A 13,298-nucleotide genomic window follows, 5' to 3' on the forward strand; every position below is an offset into this window, starting at 1 on the left:
GGTTTAAGGTACAGTTGAATGACCTTTGTGTGTGACAGGGTGTACCTCCAACGATGAGTCTCTGACTCTATGGAGGTCAGATGTTAATAACAATAAGAAGAAGAAATTGATAAGGAAAAACAAAAATGGAGAGCTATTCAAAGATGTTTTCTTATTATTGATCATCTGCTGTAATAGGACAAATATTTATACACAAAGATATACAAAAATATATCCTAATGGAAAAAGAAGTGAAAATAAGATTCACCACGTTACAAAAAACAAGAAAAAAAGACATCTTTAGCAGATGTGATAGTATGACAGAAGAAAATGCATATTCTGACCATCTAATGATTATAGTAAACCATATGTTAAAGTTTACTAAGGGAACGTGTGGACAGAATTATGTGTTCGTCATACATGTTGTTTATTTTTTAACGGTATATATTAGAACACAGAAAAATAAGTAAATAATTAATTTATTAACTTATTGCTGATATTTCGCTGGTATTATAACCAGCATCTTCAAAGCACAAAAACACAGTTTGTCACAATGCGCGAGACTATAACAACATGGTGTAATCAACGGACTAGTTAAACAAAATTGTAGCAGCAATACAAAAACTAGAGTCCTGATTTTGGCGCCCTCTATCTGAAAAAAAAAAATTGCAGCTATCACATAAGACTAGAGTCCTAAACAGAGAAAAAAAGAAGAAAAAACCGGTACTAGTTTTTTCTTAAGATGACTGTCTTCCAGATTTTAGGCAAATTTATACAGCCATATTTGTTGAGATTTGGAGTGTATTTCAGGACTTCTGTTGCCTCTAAGAACAATCAATTTGTAAGAGCTTCTGTGCAGTATTTTTGTGTTTTTTTGAGTTGATCCTGTGTGCAGGGGGTATCCAGAGCATGGTCTGCTAGGCCCGACTTTCCATAGTGATAATGCCGGATGTATCTTTTGTGTTCACTGATGCAGATGTTCACAGTTCTTCCTGTTTGACCATAGTAGGCTTGATTACATGAGCAGGGTACTTCATAGACTCCTGGATGTGATAAAGGGGGAATGCTGTCTTTGGGTGAGCAGATAAGGGTTGCTAATTTACCACACGGTCTGAATATGGTGCGTAGTTCATGTTTATTAAGAATTCTTGAAATCTTTTTGGATGTGCCTTTAATGTATGGGATGGTGACTGTTTTGTTATAGTTCTCTGTGGTGGATAGTGGGAGGGGTTTCTTAGGAGCGTTTAGTATTTTGTTTATCTTATTGGGATTATAGCCATTGGCCAAGAAGGTGTTGCGTAAGTGAGCCAGTTCAGCAGCAAGAGCCTTGTCATTGGAACAGACTGCTCTCGCTCTGTGGGTTAGCGTTTTTAAAATGCCATATTGTTGAGAAGGGTGATGGTGCGATTGTTTGTGTAAATATCTCCCTGTATGTGTGGGTTTTCTAAAAACTGAAAATGATAAGGAACCACCTGGAAGACGTGTGATAAGTGTATCCAGGAAGGGCAGACAGTTATTAGCTTCCAGTTCCATTGTAAAGTGGATTTTTAGATGTTGGCTATTTAAATGCGCTAAGAATGTTTTCAATGTCTCTGGGCCATGTGGCCAAATAGCAAACACATCTTCAACATAGCATAGCCAAAGTGTTGGTTTGAGAGTGGCTGTATTGATTGCTAGTTTTTTCAGGTGTTCTATGTAAAAGTTGGCTGGGGGGGGGGGGGAGCTCATGGCTGTCCTATCTATTTGTTTGTATATTTTCCCTTTCCATGTGAAATATCCTGCATGTATTGTGAATTTGAAGTTCAAATATATCAGGGGGGAAGTGTGACTTCAGTAGATTGAGGGTTTCTATTAGTGGTACATTTGTGAATAGTGAGGTGATATCAAAGCTTACTATTAAGTCTGAGCTTTTTAGGGTATTGTGTTGTAAGATGCTTTTTAGGTGGGCTGAATTTTTGACAAAGGAGGAAGAATTGTTTGTGAGAGTGGCTAGTAGCTTAGCTAAATGTCTAGCCAGTTTGTATGTGGGACTATTTATACTGTCCACAATTGGGCGTAAGGGTGTACCTTGTTTGTGAATTTTTGGTGCTCCATAAATCCTAGGTGTTTTAACATGGAAGGGCTTGAGTTTGTTTACTGTGTCTTTGGGCCAGGAAGTGATTTTTTTTTCAATAATTTACATGCCTTATTATTTTATGTGTTGGTGGGATTGCGATCTATAATTTTGTATGTTGACTGATTTTGTAACAGTGTGTGCATTTTGTTTTCATATTCTGTTGTGTCCATCACCATGGTTGCATTCCCTTTGTCTGCTTTTGTTATGATAATCTGGCTATTATTCTGTAGCTCTTTTACAGCAATGATTTCCTTATGCAGGATATTATTTTTGGGAGGCTTAGACTTGATTAGGATGTTGGCCACATCTAAACGCATGTTGTTGGCTATTGTTGGAGGCAGGTCGTATATTCCCCGTTCGATAGACGCCATTATTTCGGCTTTTGGAACTTTTTTGGGAGTCACGGCAAAATTGTGCCCTCGACTTAAAGCACTAGTGGCTTCTTTGCTTAAGGTGAGCGACAATAAATTCACAACAACGAGGTCTTGTTGTAATTGCAGTCATTGTATAGTGTTGCGTTGTTGGAGATTTTCAAACTTATTTTGGTGCCGGCTTTTGACTATATTGAATTCTTTTTTAGCCGTTGCGTCAGTGATGTTATCTAGGATCTCCCATAGTTCCGTATTCAGAATATTATATAGTGATTCACGTAGTGTGTTGATGGTTGAATTTGATTTTGCTAATTCCAGACGAGTGGCATTAATCTGTTCACGTAATAGCGCTACACTCACTCGTTTATAAATGCACTGGGCTTTGGCCGAGTGGAACTTGTTTTTGATTTTAACACAGTTCGGTATTAAATTGGTGTCTCAGCACCTCTTTAAGAAGGCTAACCTGTTCAGTTGCAGTGTCAAATTTTAACTTCCACTTACCATATTGTCGTGTCTTACGTACGATATCGTCTCCCTGAAGACTCCTTAAACGTGAGGACAGACTTATGTGTTCATCGTACATGTTGTTTATTTTTTAACGGTATATATTAGAACACAGAAAAATAAGTAAATAATTAATTTATTATTAACTTATTGCTGATATTTCGCTTGTGTTATAACCAGCATCTACAGAGCACAAAAACAGTTTGTCACAACACCATGTTGTTAGTCTCACAATTTGAGACTAACAACATGGTGTAATCTTTCTTATTTCTGTAATCTAACTTTTTTTTTTATAAGTGTAAGTGTTAAAAAATGATTATAGTTTTATTATATTATTTTTCTGTGTTCTAATATATACCATTAAAAAATAAACATTTACTAAGGGAAGGTCATGTTTAACAACTTGATCATATTCTATAATAATGTTACCATTGAACTAGACAAGGGGAATGGGTAAACCATGATACTTTTGGATTTTGCTAAGGCTTTGAACAGAATACAGCATGGAAGACAGCTGCATAAATTGGAGAATGTGGGTTTGAATTGTAAAATATTAACATGGATAAGAGGATGGCTGATTGACATATCAAAAAAGTGATCTACAGGGAATGAGTCTGCAAGATTTAAATATATCCTGCCTTTCAAATATACCAGCCTATCACCATCCAGGAGATTAAAGCAGCTCTTCTATCCAATTTCTCTGCCTCCCGACCTGATGGCTTTCCTGCGTCTATGCTTCGGAAGGTGCCGTTGAAGATTCTTCAAGACTAAGTGGACATTCTCTTTTCCAGTAAAGCAATACCATCATACCTACATGCTTCAAGAACTATCTTCATTCTGAAGAAAGAAACTTCAAGCTGTGCATCAGACTTTAGACCTATTACCATCTCCCCTGTGATACTTAGACTCTATCATAAAATCTTAGTTAAACAACTTCAGCAACATATACAGCATGATTATAGACAGAGAGCTTTTGTCCCTTCGGATGGCTGTGCCGAGAATATACCATATTTTTTCCGGTATATAAGACGCTCCTATGTATAAGACACACCCAAGAAATTTAATACAATTTTCTGGAAAAAACCTAAACTTTACCTAAACTAAAACAACGCTCACAGGCTACTTTGACTGCATGCGTATGAATAATTTTTGTTGAAATGGCAATGCCATTTTTCTTGCACCCATTTCAAAACTTTGGTCTCTAGTTCTGGCCACTTTGCAATTTTTTCACGTTCTGCGTGCTTTTATGCAGGCCATTATGCAAATTGTACAAAATCTCCTTCTGACCATGCCAAGTTCTAATCATTTTTTCTGTAGGCGGAGGTCCAAAATGTCTTTCAGCTTCCCTATTCCTGTGTTCTTCCGCATATTTTACAACCTGAAATTTTGTAACTTGAAGTATATGAATGTCGCCTGTTTTTTTCCATCACTAAAATCTACGGGGAAATATCAAACTGAACACAAAATATCTCAACACGTCAACTCAATACTGATAAACATTGGTAACTGATTACTCAGATAAGATATTATGAAACTTGAATAAGGACTCCCCGTTCTTAGCCAATGACGCGCTAGAAGTCACGTGAAGGTCACGCATCAATTTGATTGCACCATTAACCACCTACAAAGATCTTGGAACATAAAAGGGAGTGCGTATAACTTTGAAAAGAGGAAACAATCTTTACCTTCATTATATAAGATACACCCCATTTTTAAGATGAATTTTTAAGGTAAAAAAAGTGCATCTTATACACCGGAAAATACGGTATATCTTCTTTCTTCTCTTCTCTCTGATTCCCGACGCCACATTAAGCCTCTATATATGGCGTCATTGTACCTCCAAAAGGCCTTTGATAGTGTCTCCTTCCTGCTCTCCTTCAAGTGCTGTCTATTGCTGGATGTCCAGAACCCTTTCTTTCCTATGTTATGGAGCTATACTTGGGTAGCTCCATCACTATCACTACAGGGTCCCATGCAACTTCTATTCCCGCAGTGCGGGGTGTTCACCAGGATGATCCTCTGTCTCCCCTTTTCTTTAACTGCATCATAGATGAGTTTCTTCATCTATGGCTACTATCTAGGTGCTTCTTCCTTTAATGCTATGTCCTTTGCGGACAATCTTATTCTTGCAGCCTCCAATAAAATAGGCTTCCAGGAATTCCTTGACCGAGCAGTTGACTTCTTCTCTATTCGAGGCCTTTCTATTAATGTAGAGAAGTCCTACTCTTTAGCTCTTGTCTCCTCTGGTCGTGACAAGAAGTTCAAGGTCGAGACTATAGAGTTTTCCCTGCACGGGAGGCCGTTGCATGCTTTGACCATCCTGAAAGAGTGGAGATACCTCGGTATCATGTTCACCCCAAAGGGAAGGTCTTCTGTCGCTTCTATCCTAGAAGCTGGGATCGCTTCTTTGAGGAAAGCTCCTCTTAAGCCCCAGTAAAGACTGTTTCTCCTTTCCCACTATCTCATACCTCGCTTTTACCACAAGTTGGTGCTTGGTAGGACATATATCTCGGTACTGTCCCAAATGGACAGGGCTATCCGTTCAGCTGTGAGATCATGGCTCTGACTGCCGCCTGACACCCATACTGCATATTTCCATGCAAGGGTGAAGGATGGTGGGCTCGGGGCTTCCATCACTTAGATGGCTGATCCCACACCTGTGGCTGTCAAGAATCGCGAAGTTAGAACTATCTTCTTCCCCTATCTGCAGGGAGGCTTTCTATAGCCCATTAATACAAGAAGACTTTAGGCAGGCTAAAGGCTGGTCCCATTATCAGGGTACCTTAACTGAGTCAGCACCTGCAGAACACAAGAGGTGGGCATCTCTATAGCACTGTTCTAGATAATGCTCCTTTAAAAGAATCATATCTGGTGCCTCCCCAGCATGATTGGGTAAGGGATGGCACCAGACTCCTCCATAGGTTCGAGTATATTGACCTTATCAGGACGAGGATCAATGCCCTGCCTACTCGAGCCTGCACAGCTCGATGGGGTAGTAATGACTCGAACTATAGGGCTGGCTGCCACTACAGTGAGACATTGTCTTATATAGCCGAGTGTTGCTTCCGCACCCGTGGGGTCCGCGTGCGGAGGCATGACACCGTGGTCTCCATTCTGAACAACCGCTTTAAGAACAAAGGTTGGGAGACCGCAGTGGAACCACATTATAGGACCTCCGCAGGTTTACATAAGCCAGACTTAGTGATTAAAATAGATGGTGACTTTTGGGTAGTTGATGCCCAGGTGGTGGGAATAGGGCACCCACTAACCTATAGCCATAATAATATAACTACTATAAAAATAACTAAGATCTAGTTAGTAAGATACGGGAGGAGCATGGGGCAACTCCGAGGTTTACCAGTGCCACCATCTCCTTATGTGGCGTACGGAGCGTAGATAGTTATAAGAACTTAAAACAGCTTGGGCTTATGCAGAAGGATATAAAAGTTCTTTCCTTGAGGGCCCTACAGGGCACACTGGTGGTATGGCATTGCCACCAGAGAATGACTACAATGTTAACTAGAACAGGCATAGGGTAAAACACTTCTAAAGTCTTAGGCCTATATCAAGTCTGGATGAGATGTCTGGACGTGATGTAACAACAGTACTGCCCATAACCAGTACAAAGATTAATAAAAAAAAAAAATATAATAACTAGTGGTGTACCACAAGGATCAGTTCTTGGTCCACTGTTATTCAATCTATAAATTAATGGTATAAGGAGGAATTTGACACTCGACATACAGCGATTTGCTGATGATGCGAAAATAAGGTAGTGTAATCAGGAAATGCTGCTGGTATGCAGTACTTACAGAATGATTTGAATAGGCTGGAATTGTGGGAATGGGAAAATGGATATCAGTAAATGTAAATCCGTGCACTTTGGCATGATTAGACATCCAGTCATTCATATTATATTGGTGGAATTATGCTAGAAGAAACTGATCAGGTTAGGGATCTTGGAATGTTAGTAGACAGCCCCTGAATTTCAACTTTCTGTAAGTTGAAATTCAGAGACCATGTAGAAATATTGCAAGTACAACTCAAAAAGTAATTGCAGTGCAGAAACAAATTTTCACATGTCAAGATAAGGATGTCATGTTGCCTTTTTACAATGCCTTGATCAGACCTCCATGGAGACAAGCACTCATTATGGGAGGTCCTTCTATCACACATATACACACATAACTCATCATACTGTGTTTTGAATACTCTCGCATTCTCTGCAGTTGCCACACTCTCAGCCAATACGTTCCAATCATTCACCACTATCCGTGCAAAAAACAAAAAACAAAAAAAAAAAAACCACTTCTCAATCTTTTTCTCATACTCTCTTTATACATCTTCCAGAAATGATTTTCTCCAACCAGTATTATCCTTCCATAATCATCCTTTCTTCTGGTAGCTACATTTCAAAAGAACTCCCTGGGGATTTTGGGGAGGTGGGGGCCTTCATTAGCTAAATGCAGCTCATACTGCACTTTTTCTACCCTTACCAACTGAGCCATCTTCCTTGCCTGTTCTCTGTACTTGTTGTTCAACTTATTTTTACCACTCATCTTATGCTTCCTCCATAATGTCTTTCCTCCTCCAGATTGTATGCCTAATCTATTCATTCAGCTATTTTCTTTTAGACAGTTCTTAAACAGCACATCCAAGCAACACCGATCTCCTTTGCACCCAACTCTTCATTCCATGATACAACTGTAAGATGTCTCCTCAGCTACATAATCACCAGCATTGTAGTTTAGCATACATCCTTTCCTCACAGAAGTCCAGTGGCGAATTCTCCATGCTTGCTGCACAAGCTCATTAATTGAGAAAGAAGTAATATTTATTTGTTAATAAATACATGCATTCCATTTAGGCTTTTATTTTTGTAGACAGAAGACGTCTTAAGCTTGCGTGGCAATAATTTAGCTTTGCATTGTGTATCGAAGGCCGATGCCTGCTCATCTAGTTAAAGCTACCTTGGCTTGCTCAGTTGTAGGAGCTTACAGATCCTCGCAGCAGCACTGTGATTTCATGCGCGTGCATAGCCATTTCACACATCTCACTCTGTTGCTTAAACCACAGGCCATACGCAGTCAATGTAGCTCTAGTCAGTGAGCTTCAGCAGCCTTTACAAGTGTGCATGTTGCTTGGGAAAATTAAGTTACAACCAACTTTTTATGACGATGTTATTGACCAGTTCATAAAGAAAAACCGTAGAGTAGAATTTTTTTTTTTTCTTTTTAACTAGTAAAATTTATTTGTAAGCTTCCTATAATAGTACAAAATGTTGAACAATCATATGTGTAACCTAAGAGCAACAGCTCATCCAGGTTACGATATGCATAAAGTTACAATGTACATTCATTGTAACTTTATAAAATCGCAGGAGACATGCTAATATGTACAGAGAAAGTTGTATAACAATTAATTAGGAACAAAATAAAGCAGTTAAATACCATTAAAATTTTTATGATCTTTGAATAGAAATATGCTAAAAAGCAATAATTTATACAATTAATTTGAACAGAGATTCCTCATTTTTCTGTGGGAAAATAAATGCTCTTTGATTAGAGTTTTGTATTTGTTTGGGTTAGTTTCATTTCTTATTGTTAAAGGTAGCGTGCTGAATACTTTTGGCGCTAAATTAGTATAATGTTCGTGTATTGCTTCTTTATTTGCTTTTGGAACTATATATTTTAGGCCCTTATGTCTACTAAGGAAAGCATCTTGTTTGATATTTACATATTCGTTGTTGTTTTTTATGAATAATAGTACCCTATAGACGTATAAATATCTAAGGGATAGTATGTTTAGTATGGTGTATTTATTACACATTGTAGTATCCTTATATTTGTTTCTAGTTAAGATTTTAATTACTTTATGCTGAGTCGAGACTAAAGGTTTCAGCGTAGTGTGATAGATTCCTCCCCAACTTAATATACCATATTGTAGTGCACTTTGAATCCAGGCAGAATATAATATTTTAGCATATTTCAATTTAAGAATCTGTTTAGGTAGTAAAAGTCTGTTTAACATAATCCTTACTTTATTTACGACATCGGTAATATGCGGTTTCCAGCTTAAACTACTATCAATTTTTAATCCCAAGTAAATTATTACACTGACTTTTTCTATTTTCTCGCAGTTGCAATTGGAATTTGTCCTGCAATTCCAAGCATGCAAAATTAATTGTGCAGCGAAGTTCATTTTGCCAGTTGTATTTTGCAAGTTAAAATTTACGTATTTAGTTTTTGAGACATTCAGACTAAGTTTGTTTGACTGGAACCAATTTGTTACTTTCAAAAGATCAGCATTCACTATGGTTTTCATTTGTTCGGCTGTGTCTGTTAGGGCAGTACCTCGTATTCCTATGACTTCTAATTTTTTTATTAAAATTTCATGTGATACAGAGTCAAAAGCTTTGTGTATATCTAGAAATAGTATATTGTGTATATCTAGAAATAGTAAATTTGTATTCAAGTAGCTAAATTGAAAAATATAGAATATCATTTGTAAAATAAATGTTGTATTTGTATGATTAAATGTATATAAATTTCTAAATATATAGTTTTAAATGGTCAGTACAGGTAACCCTCGTATAACGTGGTACTTATACAACGCGGTTTAAATATAACACGGTCTACAAATTGTGGTAACTCTTGTTCAATGTGGTTTTGACAAAAAACACAGTCTAGAAATTGTAGTAACCCTTTATCTTTTCATATATTTTTCACCACGCAACTTAAAAATCAAATTTTATATTCGTTAAATTTGTGTCTGCCTGTATCGCGCAGGTAGTTATAAGTAGCAAATTTATATTAGGGAAAACACTCTTTAGCATGCATGTACATCAATTGTATACCGTATAAAGTGTTTATTGTTGAAAATTGTCTTTGTTTTCTGCCAGGAAAGTGCATTAAAAATCATAAGTGTGTTATCTCAAGCTGAGCACTTTATTTTCTGGTGAGTTACATACGTAATTAATATGTAATGCTTTTTTATCTAAAAAAATTATTTTTATAGTAATGGCCACAAATTGCATTGAAAGGGAAAAAAATTAATATTGAAAAGAAAATTCGTCTTGAAGAAAAAAAATTAAAATCATGGATCGGTTGAAAAATGGAGAAAAACCAGTTGTTATAAGGACTTTGAATTTAAATGAATCAACAATTCAAACAATCAAACAAAATGAACATAAAATCCAAAAAAAATGTTTATTGCTGGGTCAACGGTAAGTACAAAGCTTGTTGCTTGTGTACACAATTTTCTAAGAGAAAAATGAAGAAATCTCTAATGATCTGGAAAGAAGATGCACTCAAAAGAAAATTCCTTTGGATGGAAATCTTATTAAACAAAAAACTCTCAACATTTATAAACATTTATAATGCAGACCAGGTGTTCAATGCTGATGAATCCGGGTTATATTGGGAAAAAAATGCCAAAACGCACCTATATTTCGAAAAATGAAAGATCAACTCCTGGATTCAAAGTTTCTAAAGACAGAATTACTCTACTGTTTTGTAGTAATGCATCAGGTGATTACTAATGTTTATTAACCGATCCTCAAATCCTCGTGCTATGAAAGATTAAAATATACACTTATTTTTATTTTGCCTAAAACATTTATGCATTATGCATTTAAAATACCAATTTTGGAACATAACCCTACTTTTTGTATGTGATCTGAGTCTCGCATAATGCGATTTATATGACGCGGCATTTCTATGGAATCTAACATCCACATTATATGAGGATTACCTGTAATTCATTATTCCGATAATCAGATTTCAATCACACCTCTCACTCCCTGAATGATAACAAGAGCAAGTGTTAATTTCGAGACCAGCATTTGTCCCTGCAGAAGTCCTGGTTAGCTGGTCTTGGGCATGGACAGTGGGTTCTCCCCCCCCCCCCCAGTTTATCTGGGGTTTTTCATCCCGCAAGCAGGCAAACCGGCCTTGTGAACACACACACGGATCTACAGCCATAAATACTTAACCCCCTATCAGGGGGCTCAACTCGCCCCAATAGGGACGGGGGAGAAAGGGGAGGAAACTCCATATGAATAAATAAATAAAGGGAGGTTTTGGTGCATCATCCAAATCCTGAGAATCAGTTTAATGAGATATAGGCATTGTGCAAATAATGGTTAATGCAGATCTCCTGCTCATACAAACCACTGAACAATAAGACTTAAGACTCCATGGAGATACTCACATAATAATAATATTTGGAATATTATTACTGAATATTCAAATAAAATATAAAATCTCACAAAAGCCACTCCACTTACTTGAAGTTCACATTTGGAACTGAATATATGGAAACAGCCTCCTTAATCTGAGTGTCACTAATATCCACTCCAGTAACATGATTAAAATAAGGAGAAAGGATCTGAGTACTCTGACCTGTTCCACAACCAACATCTACTGCACAGTAAAATGGAGGCTCAATCTTTAAAAAACAAAACAAAATTTGCAGTTTTTCTGTATATAACTAAACTTTCCATATCCAAAATAAATAAATAAATAATAAATTAATGGATCAAACAATTTAACATTTTTCTTCTTTTAACACTAATTTAGCTGTCTGTGGCTTAAAAATTTCCATGTGTGGTACATATAGTAGAGTTTCTAGATTATCTAACCTTTGGCCCATTTGAGGTACTAAGTTATCATAGGTTTGTAACTTTACATAGGATTGATGTACATTAAAAAATAAAATGAAAAAATAGTAATCTATATAATATATATATATATACACAGACACACACACACACTAATCTATCTATCTATCTATATATATATATAGAGAGAGAGAGATCTATCTGCTAGGTGGCCAAGGTGTTGCACTTGCGTTCATATCACTCCTACCTTCTTCAACCTTTTATACATTTGTCTGCAGGGAAGGACTTATTTTTTATATAGTTTTGGATTTGGTCATAGCATCAGAAGAGCTGATAATAAGCGAGATGACATCTCTCCCACCAGTTGGAGAGAGTGACCATGTGGTTTTGACTTGGAAGATGAACAGACATGCAGGTGTATCAAAGAAAAGGGAACGTATGTGGAATTATAAGGTGGGTGATTATAATAGTCTTGGGTATCAACTAGGGGCAGTTCCATGGGGGGCAGAATTGGAAGGCCAGGATATCATTAGTGCTTGGGAAATTGTGAAAGAATATTTGTTAGTAGCAATAGTAAGCTGTATTCCAGGGGTAAAGAAGCAGACACAATTTGGTGAAAAGTGGATGACAAACAATATCAAACAGGAACTGCAGTTGAAAAAGAGATTATGGAAAAGATATAAGGAGAGGGGTGGAGGACAGATACACGAAGAATATAAGACGCAGGCCAGGAGAGTGACCAGAATGGTGAGGAAGGCAAAACTGGAATATGAGAAGAGATTGGTACAAAGATCCAAAGAAAATTATAGGGAATTTTTTAGCTATGTGGACAGTAGGTGAAGAAACGATTGTGGAAGAATGACATTGCAGAATAAAAATGGGAATAGAGTAACTGATGCAGAGGGAGTGGAGTTGTTCAATGAGCACTTCATTGGAGTATTTCATCCTGGAGGAGGTTTTAATAGTAGAGGAATAGGGTTCAGGGTTTAGAGGTGCAAGAGGAAAGTGCATGTTCCAAATACTGAGTACTCTGGATACCAGTAAAGCTGTTGGACTGGATGGTATTTCACCCCTGGTTTTGAGAGAATGTGCTAAAGAACTGACAGCTCTGCTGACCTGGCTTTTCAATAAAAGTCTGGCTGCGGGAAAGATACCTAGGGAATGGAAGGAAGGTAAGATAGTGCTGCTGCATCAGGGTGGTAGCAAACTAGAAGTGTCTAATTATAGGCTTGTTTGTGTGTCATCAGTAGTTGTTAAGGTCTTGGAGAAATTAGTGAGGGACTATATACAGTGTTGGGCAGATGAGGGTAATGTTATCTGTGAGAATCAACATGGATTTGTTAAGGGGTGCTCTTGCTTTAGTAATATGATTGCCTTTTATAATAAAGTGACAAGAGCAGTTGATGAGGGAAAGGCATATACTGCCATTTCTTTGGATTTTGCAAAGCCGTTGGACAGAGTGCCATATGATAAGCTGATATTTAAGTTGCAGCACATGGGTTTAAATGTCGAGTTAGTCAAATGGATTCATTGGCTGACTGATAAGTATCAGAGAGTTGTGTACAAGTGGGGGTTCCACAGGGCTCAGTACTGGGACCTATATTGTTCAACCTTTATATCAATGATATTGAATATGGATTGCAAGGGAACATTCAGTTGTTTGCAGATGATGTGAAGCTGGGAAGGGTTATCAGTAATAGTGCAGATG

General features: G+C 37.3%; 1 protein-coding gene across 4 annotated transcripts in view; it reads right to left on the reverse strand.

Annotated features, from left to right (window-relative positions):
• The window catches only part of LOC150098048 (putative methyltransferase DDB_G0268948), a 79,284-nt gene that overhangs the window by 31,541 nt on the left and 34,445 nt on the right, over positions 1 to 13,298 (reverse strand). For all 4 annotated transcript variants that reach the window (XM_090406174.1, XM_090406175.1, XM_090406177.1 and 1 more), the window contains exon 3: positions 11,258 to 11,418. In XM_090406174.1, coding sequence (XP_090262300.1) covers positions 11,258 to 11,418 — 161 coding nt within the window. The remainder of the gene's footprint in view (positions 1 to 11,257; positions 11,419 to 13,298) is intronic.

This window comes from Typopeltis vanoorti, chromosome 16 (assembly GCF_054136105.1).
Source record: "Typopeltis vanoorti isolate ZY-2024b chromosome 16, IOZ_Tvanoo_1.0, whole genome shotgun sequence".
Classification (NCBI taxonomy): Eukaryota; Metazoa; Arthropoda; class Arachnida; order Uropygi; family Thelyphonidae; genus Typopeltis; species Typopeltis vanoorti.